The sequence below is a fragment of the Heloderma suspectum genome, chromosome 1, assembly GCF_057233095.1.
Source record: "Heloderma suspectum isolate Gila_16-S chromosome 1, 16-S_ref, whole genome shotgun sequence".
NCBI lineage: Eukaryota > Metazoa > Chordata > Lepidosauria > Squamata > Helodermatidae > Heloderma > Heloderma suspectum.
This window is the reverse complement of record NC_139458.1, coordinates 278,602,137-278,619,435: the sequence shown is the minus strand read 5'-3', so window position 1 is coordinate 278,619,435 and position 17,299 is coordinate 278,602,137. Positions and strand designations below refer to the sequence as shown.

General features: G+C 42.6%; 1 protein-coding gene and 1 long non-coding RNA gene across 8 annotated transcripts in view; one reads left to right on the top strand and one right to left on the bottom strand.

The window, feature by feature from the left end:
- TRAPPC12 (trafficking protein particle complex subunit 12) overlaps window positions 1-17,299 on the top strand; it is a 73,947-nt gene that overhangs the window by 47,087 nt on the left and 9,561 nt on the right. For all 7 annotated transcript variants that reach the window (XM_084826716.1, XM_084826718.1, XM_084826717.1 and 4 more), the window contains 3 exons: window positions 6,314-6,386; window positions 10,978-11,051; window positions 17,059-17,157. In XM_084826716.1, coding sequence (XP_084682842.1) covers window positions 6,314-6,386; window positions 10,978-11,051; window positions 17,059-17,157 — 246 coding nt within the window. The remainder of the gene's footprint in view (window positions 1-6,313; window positions 6,387-10,977; window positions 11,052-17,058; window positions 17,158-17,299) is intronic.
- LOC146359155 (uncharacterized) overlaps window positions 1-17,299 on the bottom strand; it is a 45,022-nt gene that overhangs the window by 25,776 nt on the left and 1,947 nt on the right. The window lies entirely within an intron of this gene.

Genomic DNA, 17,299 nt, shown 5'->3' with positions numbered 1-17,299 from the left:
TAAAACCACAGGGTGCAACATAAAACAATATAAAATATAAAAGCTTAAAACCACAGTATAACAATACAATCAGAATAAAACTTAGCGGTAATGCAGAGATTTTAAAATAAAGATTTAAAACACCAGAGCTAAAAGATTAAGAAGCTAAAATGCTAAAATATTGGGAGAATGAAAAGGTCTTCACCTGGAGCCACAAGGAGAACAACGTAGGCACAGGTGAACCTCTCTATGGAGCTCATTCCACAGCCAGGAGGCTACAGCAGAAAAGATCCTCCTCCCACCTCACTTTCTTTGGCGGGGGGTCCCAGAGAAGGACCCCTGAGGATGATCTTAGGGTCCTGGCAGGCACATATGGGAAGAGACAATCCTTCAGATAACCTGGCCCCAAGCCGTTTAGGCCTTTGAATGTTAATACCAGCACTTTGAAATCGGCCCAGAAATGGACTGGCAGCCAGTGCAGCTGGAAAAGTACTGGTGTAACGTGATCTTATCGGCCTGTCCCTGTTAACAGTCTTGCTGCCTTATTTTGGACTAGCTGAAGTTTCCGGAGAGTTTTCAAAGGCAACCCCATGTATAACGCATTGCAGTAATCCAGATGAGAGGTTATCAGACCATGAATAACTGTAGCTAGGCTATCTCTGTCCAGATAAGGGCATAGTTGGCATATCAGCCTAAGCTGATAAAAGGTGCTCCATGCCACTGAGTTCACCTGTGCCTCAAGAGACAGTTCTGGATCCAAGAGCACCCCCAAACTAAGAACCTGATCCTTCAAGGGGCGTGCAACCTCCTCCAGCACAAGTTGAACATCACTTAGCAGGGCACATGAACCACCCACTAACAGTACCTCCGTCTTGTCTGGATTGAGTTTCAGTTTACTTGCCCTGATACAGTCCATTACCGTGCCCAGGCACTGATTCAGAATAGCCACTGCCTCACCTGAGTTTGATGAAAAAGAGAGGTAGAGCTGGGTGTCATCCTCATATTGATAGCACCTCAGCCCACGCCTCCAGATAACCTCCCCCAGCAGTTTCATGTAGATGTTGAACAGCATGGAGGATAAAATAGAGCCCTGTGGCATAATTGCTAAGGCACAGAGCAATAATCCCCCAGTGCCACCTTCTGGAATCGGCCATCCAAGTAGGAGCAGAACCACTGCAGTGCACTGCCTCCAACTCCTAACCCAGACAACCTATCCAGAAGGATACCATGGTCAATGGTATCGAAAGCCTTTGAGAGGTCCAGGAGAATCAACAGGGTCACACTCCCACTGTCCCTCTCCTGGCAAAGGTCATCCCACAGGGCGACCAAGGTAGTTTCTATTCCAAAACCAGGCCTGAAGCCTGATTGAAATGGATCTAGATAATCCATTTCATTCAAGAGTGCCTGGAGTTGTCCTGCAACCACCCACTCAAGCACCTTGCCCAGGAAGGGGATGTTGGCCACTGGTTAACATCCTCTGGGTCCAGGTTAAGCTTTTTTAGGAGTGGCCTGATTACTGCCTCTTGTAAAGAGTCCAGCACTACTCCTTCTCTCAAGGAGGAATTCACAACCTCTTGGATCCAGCAGACATCCCCTCCTTGCTTGATGTAATAAGCCATGAAGAGCAAAGGTCAAGCACATAGGTGGCCGACCAGACTTGGCCAAGCACCTTGTCAGCCTCCTCAGGCCTCAGTAACTGAAGCTCATCCAATAAAACTGGACCAGACAGTGCTCTGGACGCCTCTACTAATGGAACTGCATTAATTGTGGTGTCCAATTCATGATGAATGTGAGTGACTTTACCTTCAAAGTGCTGTGCAAACTTGTCACAGCATGCTACTGAAGGTTCCATCATTTCTCTCCCTGGCCCAGAATGTAACAGGCCACGAACCACTCGGAAAATCTCCACTGGACGACACTGAAAAGATGCAATGCTGGTGGAAAAGAACTGTCTTTTTGCCACCTTCACCACCACAAAGTAGGCTCGATAATGAGCTCTAACCTGTGTTCAGTCAGATTCAGCATGAGTTTTCCTCCACCTGCATTCTAGCCGTCTGCCCTCTTGTTTCATTGCCCTCAGCTCGGGTGTACACCAAAGGGGAGAGGGCACTTGGGTGTGATCGTGTCAACCATCTGAGTCATCTCTGCATTTCACAGAGCGACCTGGGCTTCAATAGGAGCACCAGCCACACCAGCAGGAAAATCCCCCAGAGATCTCTGGAATCCATCGGAATCCATTAGCCTCTGGGGGTGGGCCATTTTAATACGTCCCCCACCCTTGCAGAGGGGAAAGGCTGCCGAGAGTCTAAACCTTAGTAGGAAGTGGTCCAACCATGACAAGGGGACAGATGTTAATTTCCCACTTTCAGATCACCATCCTCCTGCCCAGTTGAGAAAACCAAATCTAGCATGTATCCTTTTACATGTGTTGGGCCAATGACATGTTGGGACATCCCCATGGTTGTCATGGCAGCCATGAACTCCTGAGTCACCCCGGATTAATGTTAAAACATTTGAGAAGTGTCCCTGCTTAATCAGACAACAGATTAAGGTACTTTTTAAAAAACTGCAGCTGACAAGCACCATCTTAGAAGAGGCATTCCCTTCTGTGAGAGAGAAGGGAAATACGTCTTCTGAAATGATGCTTTCTGTGACCTGCATCCTTTTTTCATTTAGAACTTTTGTTTCTCATAAATAAACTACATCAGCTTTGATTTATTGATTAAACCACCAAATCTCATATGATTCATTGCCTAAGATTTCTTTAATCGCATGCCAATTTAATATGAACTGGTTTATATGGAGTCTGATATTTGGTCCATCGAGATTGCTATACTCCAGCTGAGAACAGCTTTCCATGATCTCAGGCCTAGCTTTCCTGGTCCTTTTAACCTGACCTGAGAACCTTTTAACTGAGGGTGCCAGGGGCTGAATTTAGGCTTCACCCCTGGGTCCCTCCTGAACTAAAGATAACTTGCTGTTTGCATTGGTCACATTTCAATAGATACAAGATGTTTGGGATCAGTTTAGGCATGAACACGTTCTGCTCTTCTGTGTCTTAATACTGTCCCCCTTTCTTGTTGAAAGATTAAGTGTAATTCATGACTTGAATTTATGGCCACTTCTCCTTTTTGAATAGTATACGATCAGTGCAGTGGAAAGTGGGCATCTGTAGACGTTCCAGCATTGTGTGATTCATGTTGTACCATGCTGTTTTGTGGCAAGACTTTCTGCCCAAAATGGACAGGACTGTGTTGCCAGGGGGTGCCTCACCCACTTTTGATAGGAAAGTCTGCCCACAGCGCAGCATGATGTGATAGCATCATGCAGCCAGAGAAGGTGCCTGTGTCACTGTAGCTCTCCTGTTTCTAGTAGGAAGACTTAATCTCGTTACATAACGTAACTGCATCATGGAAATGAACAAGACTACTCCCAGTGGTATCACTGCACGGGAACAATTCTTCTCATTTTATCACCCATTGTTTTTCTAACAAGTATGGAAAACACCTTGCTGCTCGTGAACGGAGAATGGAAGCTCTGGGGAAAAAACCAACCCTGTAGATATAGGTCTCAAATACATGAATCCAGTCACTATAAAATATGGCTCCTCAAAAAACAGGCCAAGAAACAGCATTCCAGTGCACCAGAGTTTCATCCTTGCTTTTCAGAAGCTAGAACATTGCTATTTTTGTCTTTTTACCCTGTTCCCCCTTTCCTTTGGAAACGGAACTCTTTCTTTTCTAGACAGAAAAGCAGGTATACCCTTTGGATAGTGTTGAGAAAATTTCCATAATTTCAGGGGCTAGAGTTTATGGACCAGAGTATGAGGTGTAGGTACTTCTATGGTTTTGGCTAATGATATTTCACACCTGTGCAACAGCCTAGAGCTCTGCTGTCAAAATTCTTAAGCTCTCTTGCCATTTGGACATGTAGTGCCCCTCCTCAAATCCCTTCACTGGCTTCACATTGCCTTATGCATGCAGCACAAGCTCCTTGGTCTTACCTTCAGAGCTCCACCCTTCCTGTCCTTTTCTCCTGACATGTCCCTGCCTGTGACCTTTGCTCTTCCAACTTTACCATCCTCAACTGCCCCAGACTCCCACTTCCTCAATCAGCTTCCTATCCCCTCTCTCGGGGACACTCTCCCAGAACAGCTGTATGATGCCACATCCTTCTCTCTCTCTCTTCTTCCAAATCCTTTCTCAAACCCCTTACTTTTCACCCCCATCTAAAATAAAGCCTCAGTACATATAGTTTCATTTGCGTGTTTTCATCCCATATTATCCTTGACTCTCCCTTTCCTTCCTCCCCACTCTTTGTTTCTCCTCCTACTATTGAACTTTAGATGATACGCTCCTTTGGGCACAGGCATATCATCGTGTTCTTGTTACTAACTTTAAAGTACCATGTTCATTGATGACACTATATATAATTAGTTAATAAATATATTTAATCTGGATTAATTTGCCTAGAAAGTAAGAACTGCATGGACCTCTTTGTTGGAAACTATAGTATAAATAGCCTCTCTCAGCTGGCAGGAGCTGTGAACAACGCAGAAACAGTGCACTCGGTCCCCAGGAGAGGGAATCCCTGATATGTGCTGATCGGCAGAAACTCATAGCTAATTGAAGTACAAGTGGTTTTAGCAGACTTCAAGGTTAATCTTATTCAGTCGTTTTTGGCCAAAGGATGCTACAGTCATGATTTCAGAAGTGAGGGTATTTGAGGCATCACAGTGGAGCGGAGAGAACCAAAGGTATTCTTTAGTGCAGATAGGAGGTTTGGGTTATAATTTCAGGCACAAAACCACTCAAAGAGAGTAGCCCAAACAGTTCTTCAGGTTGTCACAGCCATCTTTATTCTATCTTACCTTGACTTCAGTTTAATCACAGGAATCAGTTTGAAATAAAACATGCATGATACAGGAAGAAAATTATTCTTTAACTAAAAATAAACTCCTCTAAGTTCTGCTGTAAGCCACAGAACTACTAAACAGAACATTTTTAGAAAGTTTTTTGGAATCAATGTGAGCATTTCATGTATTTAATCACATTGGCTGGGATAATGAATGGAACTCTGCTCACGGGATGGTCCCACTGGTGGAAGTGGAGGGGTGGGGATTTTTATCGGATCACCTTTGTCCCATCAGCTCTTTGTGTGCCTCCCCAGAAAACTGTTCCAGAGCACTTGGGGATCTTCTGAAATAGCGTGGGACCTGATTCAAGAGCTTCAGGAGGAAGGGGGAATGGCCGAAAACTGCCTCTCCCCTCCCCCGCTTCCACCAGCAAGAACCTCCACTGGATTGCAGTCAATTCCATGAATGGAAGTAGCCCTTCTGTTTGCAGAAGGGCAACTCTGTATCCAGCCCATTGAGGAAGGAGCCAGAGCTCAGTGTTAGAGCACATACTTTACATGCAGAAGATCATGGGCTCAATCCCTGGCATCTGCAGTTAAAAGTATCTCATGTAGCAGGTGTAGGGGGGAAAAAACCCTCCGCCTGACAACCTAGAGTGCTGCTGCCTGTCATACACAATAGTGGGCTGGATGGACTAATTTAGCTGACTCTAGTCTTAAGGAGCTTCATATGTAGATATATCCCTCCCTTCCTCCAAGGAGTTCAGGATGGTGTATATGGGCATTATCCCATTCCATCCTCAAAAACTCGGGAGGTAGGTTAGGCCGAGACTGGCTTAACACCATTCATTGAGCTTTATAGCTGAGTAGCTATTTGAACCCAGCTTTCCCGGGTCCACATCCAGCACTTTAACTCTAGCCTGCAGAACATGTGACCCACCAAGCTGAATGCAGCTTATCAGCCACATATTGTGGCCTGCCAGATATTTTGCAACCTCCTTGTTATATTGTGCCAGGCAGGCAGCAAACACAGGAAGCCCCTGCTGGGCTGTCATCACTAGTGAGCAGTGCTTGGCATTGTGGCTCACAAGCAGAACAGGCTATTTTAGTTTGCTTTAGCTATTGCACACTGGGCTGGTTTTTCACAAGCTACTAAGCCTTCCCTTAAAGAAATAATTGATATCTTGCTTAATGTGTACATCACAAATATGTTCAGCATTTTAACTCTCAGGTCATACTATAAAACAGTTCTACCAAGCTACCAGCCAAATTCATTCTCAGGTTTTCTTCCTAATTAATCCTACTAATGCTGACAGATCAGTGATTTTGAAATGTCCCTTCATGAAAGATTCCTGTTTGAATTCTCAGTGCATGCAGAATGTGACAACTGTGGCTGATTCGTGTTTAATATTCAAAATTTTTCCTAACTTCAAAAATGGTATTAAAACTCACAAAAGTTGTTTAAAAATATTCATTGCAGATATTAGACAACTTAGAATATGGCTTAACAGAAGATGGAAGCATGACTAACATTACCCAGGAGAACAGACATGGTAGGTATACCCTAAAGCCTTTTTTTCCACAGACCGTGTATTTTTATCACTTGCCCAGGTACTGTCAGAAGTTCTCACAAGATTGCTCCGCAGCTGTTATAACAGTAGTATTGTCGTTTATACAGCCTGTTCAGCCTTTAAAGTGATGCACCTTGTACTTTGATTGCTGGAAATCATTTCACAGATTTGCGTTTTATTTTGATCATACTGATGCATTAAATCAGATCTTGTCTTCAGTTTAAAAAAGAAAATGGCTGCCATTTTAGAAGGACAGATTTATGATTATAGCAGTGTGATGCTAAAGCACAGAAGAGAAACCCAAGGAGCATTCAATCTTAAAACTCATCTCGTCTCCATATGCCTCTCTTCCTGATGTTTGAGCTTCTTGTTTAGACCCAGACCCCTTTGAGGTGTCAGAGCCTGTTAGATATTTTGTTTAAAGAATCGTCTACTCTATGTTACCATATTTTGATTGCATATTTTACAAGGCTTTTACTTTGCTCATTTTCCCCCAAGAGTGAAAGAAATATAACTGAGGACATAACAGTATAGAATATACTTTTGATCACCATGATGGAAATTTCAATTATCTAAATTAATTTTGTGTCCTTCCTATGTAGTCCTATACTAGAATAACTGTATGAAAATAGCCCTCATTTGTCTGAACTTCTAAATTATTCAGATGCTAGATACCCTTCTGATCACTCGAATAGAAGATGGTGTGTGTTATTTTTTTAATTTTTTTTGGTAATCTTTAAAATATTGCCTTCTTAACCAGTTTCTGTTGTGTTGTGAACTTAACAAGGTTTATTGTAGTTCTCTGGGTGCCCTCTTGCTGCCAGAGAACCACCTGGGTTCAGGCAACCTAAGTTGCAATTTGCCACACTCACTGCAATTTCCAGTATAGGTGAGCCCTCCTCCTGGTGCCTCAAGTAATTGGGCTGGATTCCCCTGGTTGAAGCAGTGATGTGTGAGGTGATTGGTGAAGCCCCGTTTCCTTCACTCCCTCTTCCCTCTTTCCCATAAGTAATAATTGTCCATTCTCTCATATTTTTCAGTATTATTTCCCAGAAAAGCACTAATGTGTACACATGCCTTTTGTGAAACTCCCCCTCCCCTCCTCAGAGCAGCAATAATGGCAGAGGCTGGGAGAAAGGGGTTGAGGGGAAGAGGAGAGCTGCTACCCATTTCTCCCGCCCCAGCCTAGCAGCAGGCTGCCTTTGCTGTCCACTCTCGTTGGACTGTACTGCCGTCAGCATCCACCTCTCTGCCAGCCTACCTTCCCCTCTTTCTCCTTGCCTCCTGGCAAAAGAACAACAACCCTAAACACTGGTACCCTTGAATCATGCTGGGGAGTGGAGAGACTTGCAGGAGTTGGGAATTCGTTTCTTTTGTTTTATCGCCAAAGTTCAATAGCACTAATAGGGGGGGAAATTAAAGTAATGAACAAGCACATAATGTTTGGAATGAGTTCTGAAAGCAACGTCAAACAGGGATACCTTTTTTGATTCAAAACTGCTATCCTAAAAACACTTACTAGGGAGTTGGTCCCATTGACCCGATTGAGACTTAAAGCACAATGCTGTACACGCCTTGTCAGAAGTAACTACCATTGAACTCCCAGGTAAATGTGTATTGTATTGCAGCCTTACCTGTGAGAAAACACATTTGCGACCTTGCCTGTGAGGATAGGTAGGTGGGATTGTTACACAGAATATTACTCTATAATGGGAACTACATGGAACCATACATTTGCTTCCACTTCCAGCAGGTTGCAAAAACAGCAGTGCCACAGCAGTGCTAAAGAGCCTTAATATAGAAATTGCCCTGTTTTCAGTGACAGTGCCCAACTCATAGAACATACGAGGGAGAGAGAGTGTGATTCTGAATGTTGCCTTTCCTTCATGGAGTACCCATCTGGGATTAGGGGGTAGGGCTGCGAGGTCAGAGGGTGAAGTCTTGTGGGATCTAGAGCCCCGAGTCAAATAGAAGCAGACAGCCAGGTAATGCATGCTAGTGCTGATGGATATGGCATATTTCTCTCTGGAGCATTAGGGGGATAAATAACTCCTAAATTCCACACATACAAACCATAGCAGCAAGACTTCCAAAGTTACTTGAGGTGGGGCAGGGGGACCATAAAATATAGGTGTCTCTCTTGTTCACTTTTGTTTTCATCATCTGTGGTCAAAGTGGTCCAAGGATTTCTGATTGTTTCCTGATGGTTACAGTCATAAGACTTTTTCTCTCCTAGTTGCATTCCATGGTTCTTCTCCCGCACCCACCCACCCCATTGTGTCCCCTCTCCTCACCCTTCAGCATGATTGTTTCTGTCTGCCTGCTCTCTCCTTCACCGCAGCTGCTTTTCAGAGCTAAGCTTAGCTCAGCAGAGGAATAAGAGGCAGCCAGCAGAATCTTAGGGGGAGGGGGTTGCGTTTGAGCATCTGTGAGAGGTTGTTATGTGCTTGGAGTGCAGCAGCATTACAGCTGCCTGTCTGCCTAATGCTGCCCAAAGGACACTTGTAGGGACTGATGGCATCTCTTCCTGAGTAGGTCAATCAGATCTGTTCCCTGCAAGGGTCTCTAGTACACTTTTGAGCTGCAAGGAACTTTCTGTATATGTCTTTGTGTGAACTCCAGCTGAGGTAAACCTTTGTTTTTTGCCTTGTGAACTGGTGGCTGGAAACAGCCTCCGTTCTTGATGGGATTAGATCTGCAGCATAATTTCCCTACTGCTGGTCTGAGTAGGTGTTGCACAAACCAGCTTGTTGCATTGCCTCTCTTCCAAACAGGGGATAGGGCATTTCAGTCTCCATTTGTTCAGTGGGAGGAAAGAGATTTAGCATTGCACCATTTTCCTGGCAGCGCTTTCCCCTCTTCTTTTTTTTCCCCGAGGCATGAAGTCCTGCAGCTGCTCCACAACACACAATTCCCAGAGAAACAAAAACAGTAGCTTGGAACAAATGCACTAAAAATGCAGCCTAAATTAAGAGCTGCAAAATAACACCTATTGTTATGTAATGTGGCAGTGATTACAATTAGAAATGAACATATTCTCTACTCCTTTATTCATTTTTATTGTATTGGTTACTGATTTTCTTCTGGTGGGGTGAAAGCTTCTTAAATAGTTATAATGCATCTTACAGGTTTGCTCTGCTGAATCTGATCTTGTATCTGATCTCTGCTTCACTTGCATGACTCCCACCAATATCAAGCAGTGGAGAAAAACATGGGTTGATTTCAATCAGTTTTGAATCAGACTTCTGTAGAGGAATGGGCACAGTTGATAACAGCCATTTTGGCTTCATTTTTGCTCTTGCTTTCTTGATATTATTTGGGCCAGGGACAAGGATAATTAAAGAAAATTAATTCTTTTTTAACTTAAATTCTGTATGCACACAGAGAAATGTATTTTGAAAAATACTGGATATTGACACAAGCCAATCTAAATAAATAATCCTCTGCGAGTCCTGGATAGGGCTATTACAAAGACTATTATACTATTTTATACTATTATAAAGCAAATGTCTGCAGTCATAAAAAGAGCATGTTGTATCAGACAAGAAAAGTGATGCATATCTCACTGCTGTTCCAGTAGTTCTGTTACACCTATCTTTTGGGGGCTGCTCTTCATGCAATATCCATTCAAAGTGATAACAGCAGGCATAGGGACATCACTACAAACCTTAAAGCAATTAAATTTACAGCCCGATCCTATGTACTGATTCAGGCGTGAGTCTCACTGAATACAGTGGGACTTACTTCCTCATAAGTGTGCCTAATACTGCAGCCCTAGACATATTTTAATACATATTTCAAACTAGTTTTACCCTGCCATTCATTATTTAATGCAAGAGACTCCTTTAGTTGGCTGTGCCGATCTCGATCCCTTTAAGCAGTGAAAGATCCGCATGAGCCATTCATTCTCTCACATCAGGAGCCTGTCTGCAAATAAGGGAGTGAGAGATCGGCTGCTACTATATGCAGCAGCTTTTAAACCCCCCTGAGCTCCAGTAGCATAGGGGTGGCAGACAACCTTGGCAGGTTTTTCTACCATCTCATAAGCCAGAGGCAAGAGTGCAGGACCTCAGCAGGACTCCAGACCAAGGCAGCCCTTATACCTTCATGCTCTGGTTCTGAAATGAGATTTTTAACTTTGCTGGTCAGTTTGAGGGGGCTGAATAGTGTAAATTTAATCATTTAAATTACATGATTGCACACCAATGGTAATAATTACTTAGCGCTCACTCGCTCTTTCTCCCCCCCACCCTTTGTTCTTTCTGCTATTGGAAAATGGATGCTTCCTTATAGAGTTGCCTGAGCTAAAAGCTGAGAGGTCATTTCCCAGCTTTGTATTATTGCTTCATTTATTCAGGCAGTCTGTTCCTTTCACCAATCAAGCCTCTTACTATTGAAAGGGTGCAGGATTTTCAGTGCAGCATGGCAGAATGTTAGGAACACTGTGCTTGAATGCAGTGATGTTAACGAGGGGAAATCGTTTAAATCAGAATGCATATGACCGATAATTGATGGCTAGGGAAAGAGCTTCTAATTTATTTGTGCACATTCACAAGCTGCTCTCATTTTACAGCCTCCGTTCAGCTGTGGAGGTCACGTCTGGGCCGGGTGATGTACTCCACGGCAAACTGTCTGCTAATGATGAAGGTAGGTGGGTGCAGTTGCTGCGGCGTTACCATATATACTCGAGTAGAATGTCAAGAAAGTCTGAGGATGAGTTAGATTACAGTTTGCAAGCATGTGAAGCATAGCTGGACATTCCTCCAGTTAAATCATTTAAAAGACCATGTAATAACAATCCAGGACATGCATTTTTAATACTGGATTTCCAATGTACGACAACTAGAACTGGTTTCATGTAGTCTTGCTCCCCTGTTCAAACCATAGCTTAAGAGTTGTTGTTTTAGTTGCATACATGAGCAGTGTCACTGATTTTCAGATGTGTATGGTATAGGTCTGAAGTGTTTAAATACTTCTGCTTCCCTTATGACTACCTGACTGTGTTCACACTAACTCTGTGGTATTCAGCTCCTTCTGCTACAATGGCTATCTACAAAGAAAGGAGGAGCCAGAGAAGAGCTTTTCTTCTGCACCTCCACCCCCTGCAATTCTACCCCCAGTCTGCTTTATTTTGTTCAGTACGTCCATTTTTTCCTGCTACAGTTAGGAAAGAATAGCCAGTACCTTCTGATTTTTCCAGTGGTCCTGGGAATAGAGGTGTCCTTTTGCTAAGTGTATGGCAAGAGCAGCAAATGGCAACAGCCCTGAACATAAAGCTGCTTCATGATTCAGTTGGCACCTAAAGTCCTGCATTGCTATTTTCCGTCTTAACCTCTCCCTTCCAGGCCTGAGCTAATCCAGCTCATTCCAGAATGTAGATCTCAGTGAGACTGAGTAAATTTACTTGCCAAGTCAGGTTTTCTGGTTTCCCTTTTCAGGGCTAAAATTAGTCTCCAAGTGTATAGATTTGATTTGTCCAGGTGCCTAGGTAGGATCAGTGTCCTTTTAATGCAAGTCTAAGAATGGGTTCTAAGACCCTCCACCCAGAATGTTTTTGTGGGAGCAGCTGAAGGAAGACGTAGCACCTGACCAGTACTACCATTTTGACAGGCTCCACTTCCCAGTAGCAATTCACATGCCAAATTCAGTTTTTAAAAAAGTGATCTGTTCTGAATTGCCTCCAGGAAGTGCTGCTGGTCAGCATGGCATGTCAGATATTACTTCCTTCTCTCAGCTGCATTCATGATCCCTGAATAGGGGGCTTTGGAGCATTTAAACCAATCCTAAGAAGTTGGTTGGTTTCTTATTCAGTGGCTAACTTTGTGGTTGCCTGTTTATACAGCTTTAGCAGATTTCCTACATCATAAAATGATGGAAAGATCATTTTAAAAGTCATGAGGGTGAGAATTTTTTATGATTGACATATCACTGCAGGCAGATTCCAAGCTTAGCAATGATCAGAGAAGTCTAGAGTCTTGCATGTAATGATTTTTATAAATCGTATTACTTTGGGGGCCTGCTACATACATTTAATTGACAACCTTTAAGCCCAGTTTGTATGCACGAACAGCGCCATGGTTGCAACATGAAGTATAGTTACTTTGAACTAGCACCATGCAACCAGTTGTGTGTGTCCCTTGGAGGCCCCTTGGACTTTGCGTGTAAGGCATACTGAAAAATGGTATACAAATAAAGTGACTATGACTTGGTGGTACTACTGTGCAGCAAACCATTTGTGTGAAGCAGCTCTGTATATGGTTCTGGCAACTCCTAACCATGCCACTAAAAATTCCAGAAGAGAGGACTTATCTTGCCATTGTTGAAATGAGTGGGACAACATAAAGAGCTTCTTTCTGCAAACAGCTTGCCACATGGGAGTTACCTCCTTGCAGCTGCATTTCAAATCATCTATCATTTTACACGAAACTAAGGTCGTCATATATCCTCCTTATTAAACACCAATACCTTGGCTTTTTATTTTATTTTACTTTATTTTTATTTTATTTGTTTATCCAAAGGGATTATATTTGTAACACTCTCCAAGAAGCTGTCTGAAGTGCTGATTTCTATATTCTAGCAGCCCAAATACTGAACCTGGACCACTGAAAGCATGGGTTCAAATCCTTAAGTAGGGTGTAACACAGCTTTCCCCAACCTGTTGTTCTCCAGATGTCTTGGATTTCAATTCTCATCAATTCTCAGTATGGTCAATGGCCAGGAATGGTGGGAGTTGTAATCCAAAACATCTGGAGAGGACCAGGATGGGGAAGGCTGTGTAAGATCTATAGTATGCCATCTGTTAAATGGGCGTAATAAAAATGATCTGCTTTGGTGAGGACAAACTTAAACTTATACAACATTTGGCAGACCAAAAGGTTTGGCCCTACAATTAGGCAAAATGATGCAGGTGCTGCAGATGGCAGATGCTGAGGCAGCGGTGAGGTGATGGAGGACAGAACTACATGTGCTATATGGCCTATCCTGAGCCCTCTACGCTATCCTGTTCCCTTTGGGTGCAGTGAAGGACGTTTTTTCTGTCTCCAAGTTTGAAGTAAGTAAGATTCAACTGCCAGTCTGGTCAGCTTTTATGCATGGAATGGGGAAAGGAGCCATCTTGTCCATTGCCTCAGGCAGCAAAATGGCTTGGGCCAGCCCTGCCAGTAGTACTGTGTAGATTATTAATACTGCTAAAGAGGAAAAGATGCTTAAAATAGCAATAGTACACTGCAGTAATCCAAAGGCCATAATAGCAAAAAATCATTTAAAAAGCAAGAAAAGGCTCAGTTGAGCAATTTCATGATAATTATGGCTTTTAAGGTGTTGAAGTAGATTAATTTGAAATACACAGATTTCTGTAGTCTTCTTTGTTTCTGCATTCAGCCCTGACTCCTTTTTATTAAATCTATCTTGTAGCATCTCTCTTTAGTAACGGCTGGCCATCTGTTTGTTTTACTCTTCCCCTTCTTTATAATGATTCTTTTGAAGCACTGCAACTTAGTCTTGGATCCAAAAGCAGTCATGCTTTGAATAAACACCCATGTCTAAATACAGATTTCCAAGACCATTTGATAATCTTGATCTCTGCCTTGGCGGTGTTGTGTTCAAGTCTTAAGACCTTGTTAAAATGTGCTTGCAACTTTCCCCTTGGATATTGCTGTCTACATTTTCCAACTCAGGCATAGTTTCTGTTAAAGATTCTTCCACTGAGAAAATGTTCGTATACTAAATTCAAAGAAGAAAATTGGAATTCAGGGCAGTGGCCACAGTCCAGGGAGCTGCATTACTTTATATGTGCCCCACTGGGGCGTTTGATTTAGGGCCCTCAAACAGCCTCCCATAGCTCACAAGAAGCCATTTCTTGAACTTCAGAGAAGTTTATGTAACAGACTGCTAGGTACACCAAACACACTTGAGATTATTATAAAGGTGCTGTCTGGATTGTGTCCTATGTCTGTATTCTCCACAGATGCATTTCCATTATGGTAGGAAACACAAAATACGCTGGACTCATGAACAACTACCTGCACTATCAGCACTCCTGAATCAAAATAACATTTGCTATTAACTGGGCATTTGGGAATTACTATATCGTTGTTTGCCCCTTTTAAAAAACGTTAGATGTAAGCTCCAGCATGGGCGTGGGACACAGCCTTTGAAATACACTTCAGGAGCGCAGGCCACAGGCTAGTCTGTGGCTTTCACAGTGGGTTGGGGGTGGGGGGAACCAGATTACAGCCCCTCAGTTAATGGGGAAAGGGATCTGGAGAAGGTCATGTATGCCTCATTTTTACAAAGGAACTCCCAACTCTACAAAGGTTAGATAAAACTGACAAAGGGATGGTTATCATTAACTTCACATATGAACAGTACATGCCCATAATCCATGCATGACCGCATTCCACACCACAGCAATAACGACAGTGAAGTCTAACTAGAAAATCACTGCATTTTTGCATGAACAAATATTGTGTGCTATAAGTGCTGGAAGATGAAATCTCGATGGCAAAAGTGCACCTTAACACACATTCATCCTTTTTGTTTTCCTCCCTCCTCTCTCGTGTGTTTTATTCTTCCCATGTACACTGCCAAATTTCCCATTTGGAAAATACTGCCTTACATATAAACACAACTGAGTTCAAATTCTTTTGGAAAGGTGTGTCCTTTAGTTTTTACTTAAATATATTTTCCGTTTCATAGCACTAGCTATGAATGGAGCCTAAGAGGGAAACTAATTTTTTGGAGAGGACAGGGGCAGCTGGGTCTCAAACAACTAAAACAGAAGAGCAAGAAGGATAGTTGTCTGTCCTAGTAAGGCATACGACTGATGCCTAAGGACTCGTTTGATTTAGATTCTCTCTTCTAATGTAAAGGAGAGACAGCATAAATCTTGCTTGAATTATGCTGCAGTAATATCACTTGGCTACAGCATGTCTCTTGCCACTGCTACATAGCAGCAGAAAGAAGCTGCTGGGATCACAGTATTCCTTGTCGTTTGGAACCATTCCACTGATGGCCAAGTCAGTAGAAAAACAAAGCAGGTCATAAGGCTGCAGTCCTGTGCCCCTGTATTATGTGCTAACACCCACTGATTTCGATGGGCTTAAACACATGTAGCTGAATTCTAAAGTGCAGCTTAAATTTTGCACTTGATCCTGCCATTAAAGTGTTATTATTTGCCACTCTGACTCAGTTTTTTAAATTTTCATTCATTGGCTTGACATAATTACTATACTATTCAATACAAAAAGGGAAGCACCCATTTATGAAATGCGTGCGTTGAATATTTGGCGAGTCTACCTGAAAGCAAAGTTAGGGCTTCGCATCTGGGTTTACTGGGGCTCCGGTAAAATATGGCAGCATCTTTGTTGGAAAGAAGTGGAGAGAGAAACAGATGGCAAGAGCCAAATTGGTACATATGGAGCTTCTGTGTGTGGAAGATGGCTTTCAAACATCCCCACTCCTCCATTATGACCACAGCCAGCCAAAAAGCCACTTCTGAAATGCAGGCCTTCAGGAGCAACCTTTGGTGCAGCTCCAGGAATAGCTATTGGAAATCACAAAGTTGTGCGTGCACATGTGTAGAATCCCTTGCGCATGCTCACAGGTTCCTTAGATTATAGCCTATGTATGGAACTGGGTGAGTCCTTGTGATAAATGCTCAGAACCTTGGTGACGACTTTTTATTTGGTCTGGGTTATGCTTTTAATACCTCGTCTGTGAGTATTGTATTGGTTTTGTTGTTGTGTTTTAATGTAATGCATTGAGATTTAGGAATGTGTCAGATTAGAAACATAAATGAATAAGCTTGTTATTGTTTTTTTAAAGAAAAGAGAAGAAATAGGGCCCCAAGTGTATTGTCTCTCTTTGGGTAGTAAAACTACCTGAAGATGCTTCTGTGCACTGTCCTTTCTACAGTGAGCTAATTTTTAAGTTAGTTTTTTAATTGTGCATTTTCTAAAATCCATATTTAAATCAGGGGCAAGATATATCAATCAGGAAGCCATAACACAAGAGACAAACATTCCTAATAAATTTTTTAAAAATCCTATCTTCAAGAACATTTAACAGTAAGAGTAGGGAGGGGGGAATCCCTCCTCATTCACTAAATCCCCATCCAGTTACACTGAGCTCATTTAAAATTCCCTTCATCTAGCTATTGTGACTGTTCCCTCATCAAAACACACACAAGCAGTGGCCATTTTCCCAGAAAGAGTAATTTTTAGAATATTGGAAATCTGGCCGACGCGTTTGGCACCATTTGCTGTGCAAGATGGTTGTGAGGAAAGCTATATGTGTGCATGTATATATTCGGGGCTCCCTCAATTTGATTCGACTTTGAGGCTGCTTTGTACTTTAAGCTGTTTCCATGTCCATGTAATGAGAACAGAGGAAAATGTCTTCCCAGATGGTTTAAGCAGAGGGAGAGGATGTACAAGAAGATGCATGACCAACAGAGCACAATGTAGTCCTAGTCTGGGGAAACCTTTGCACTGTGTTTTCAAAGATTGTATTCTTTCCCATTTAAATATTTTTGTTCACATCTGTTTATTGTGCATGCGTGCAGCTTCATATACTTTAAACTGTGCACATAGAGCAACAAATAAAGAATAAATGCTGACCTTGCATCTTCTTTTACGTGCTTTTTACCCCTTAGGACTATGTGCTTGCTGTAGAGACGTATCACACAGTCATCAAATATTACCCAGAGCAAGAGCCACAGCTGTTGAGTGGAATTGGGAGAATTTTCCTGCAGGTATGTACTCAATACTGAATAAAGCCAAGTGACAGCCTGTCTTACCACAATAGAACAAATATTTGTGCATTTTAAAGTTGCCTGCTTGCATATCTATTGGGATGTATTGACTGTACCAGTTTATAATGGCAACCAACAGCCA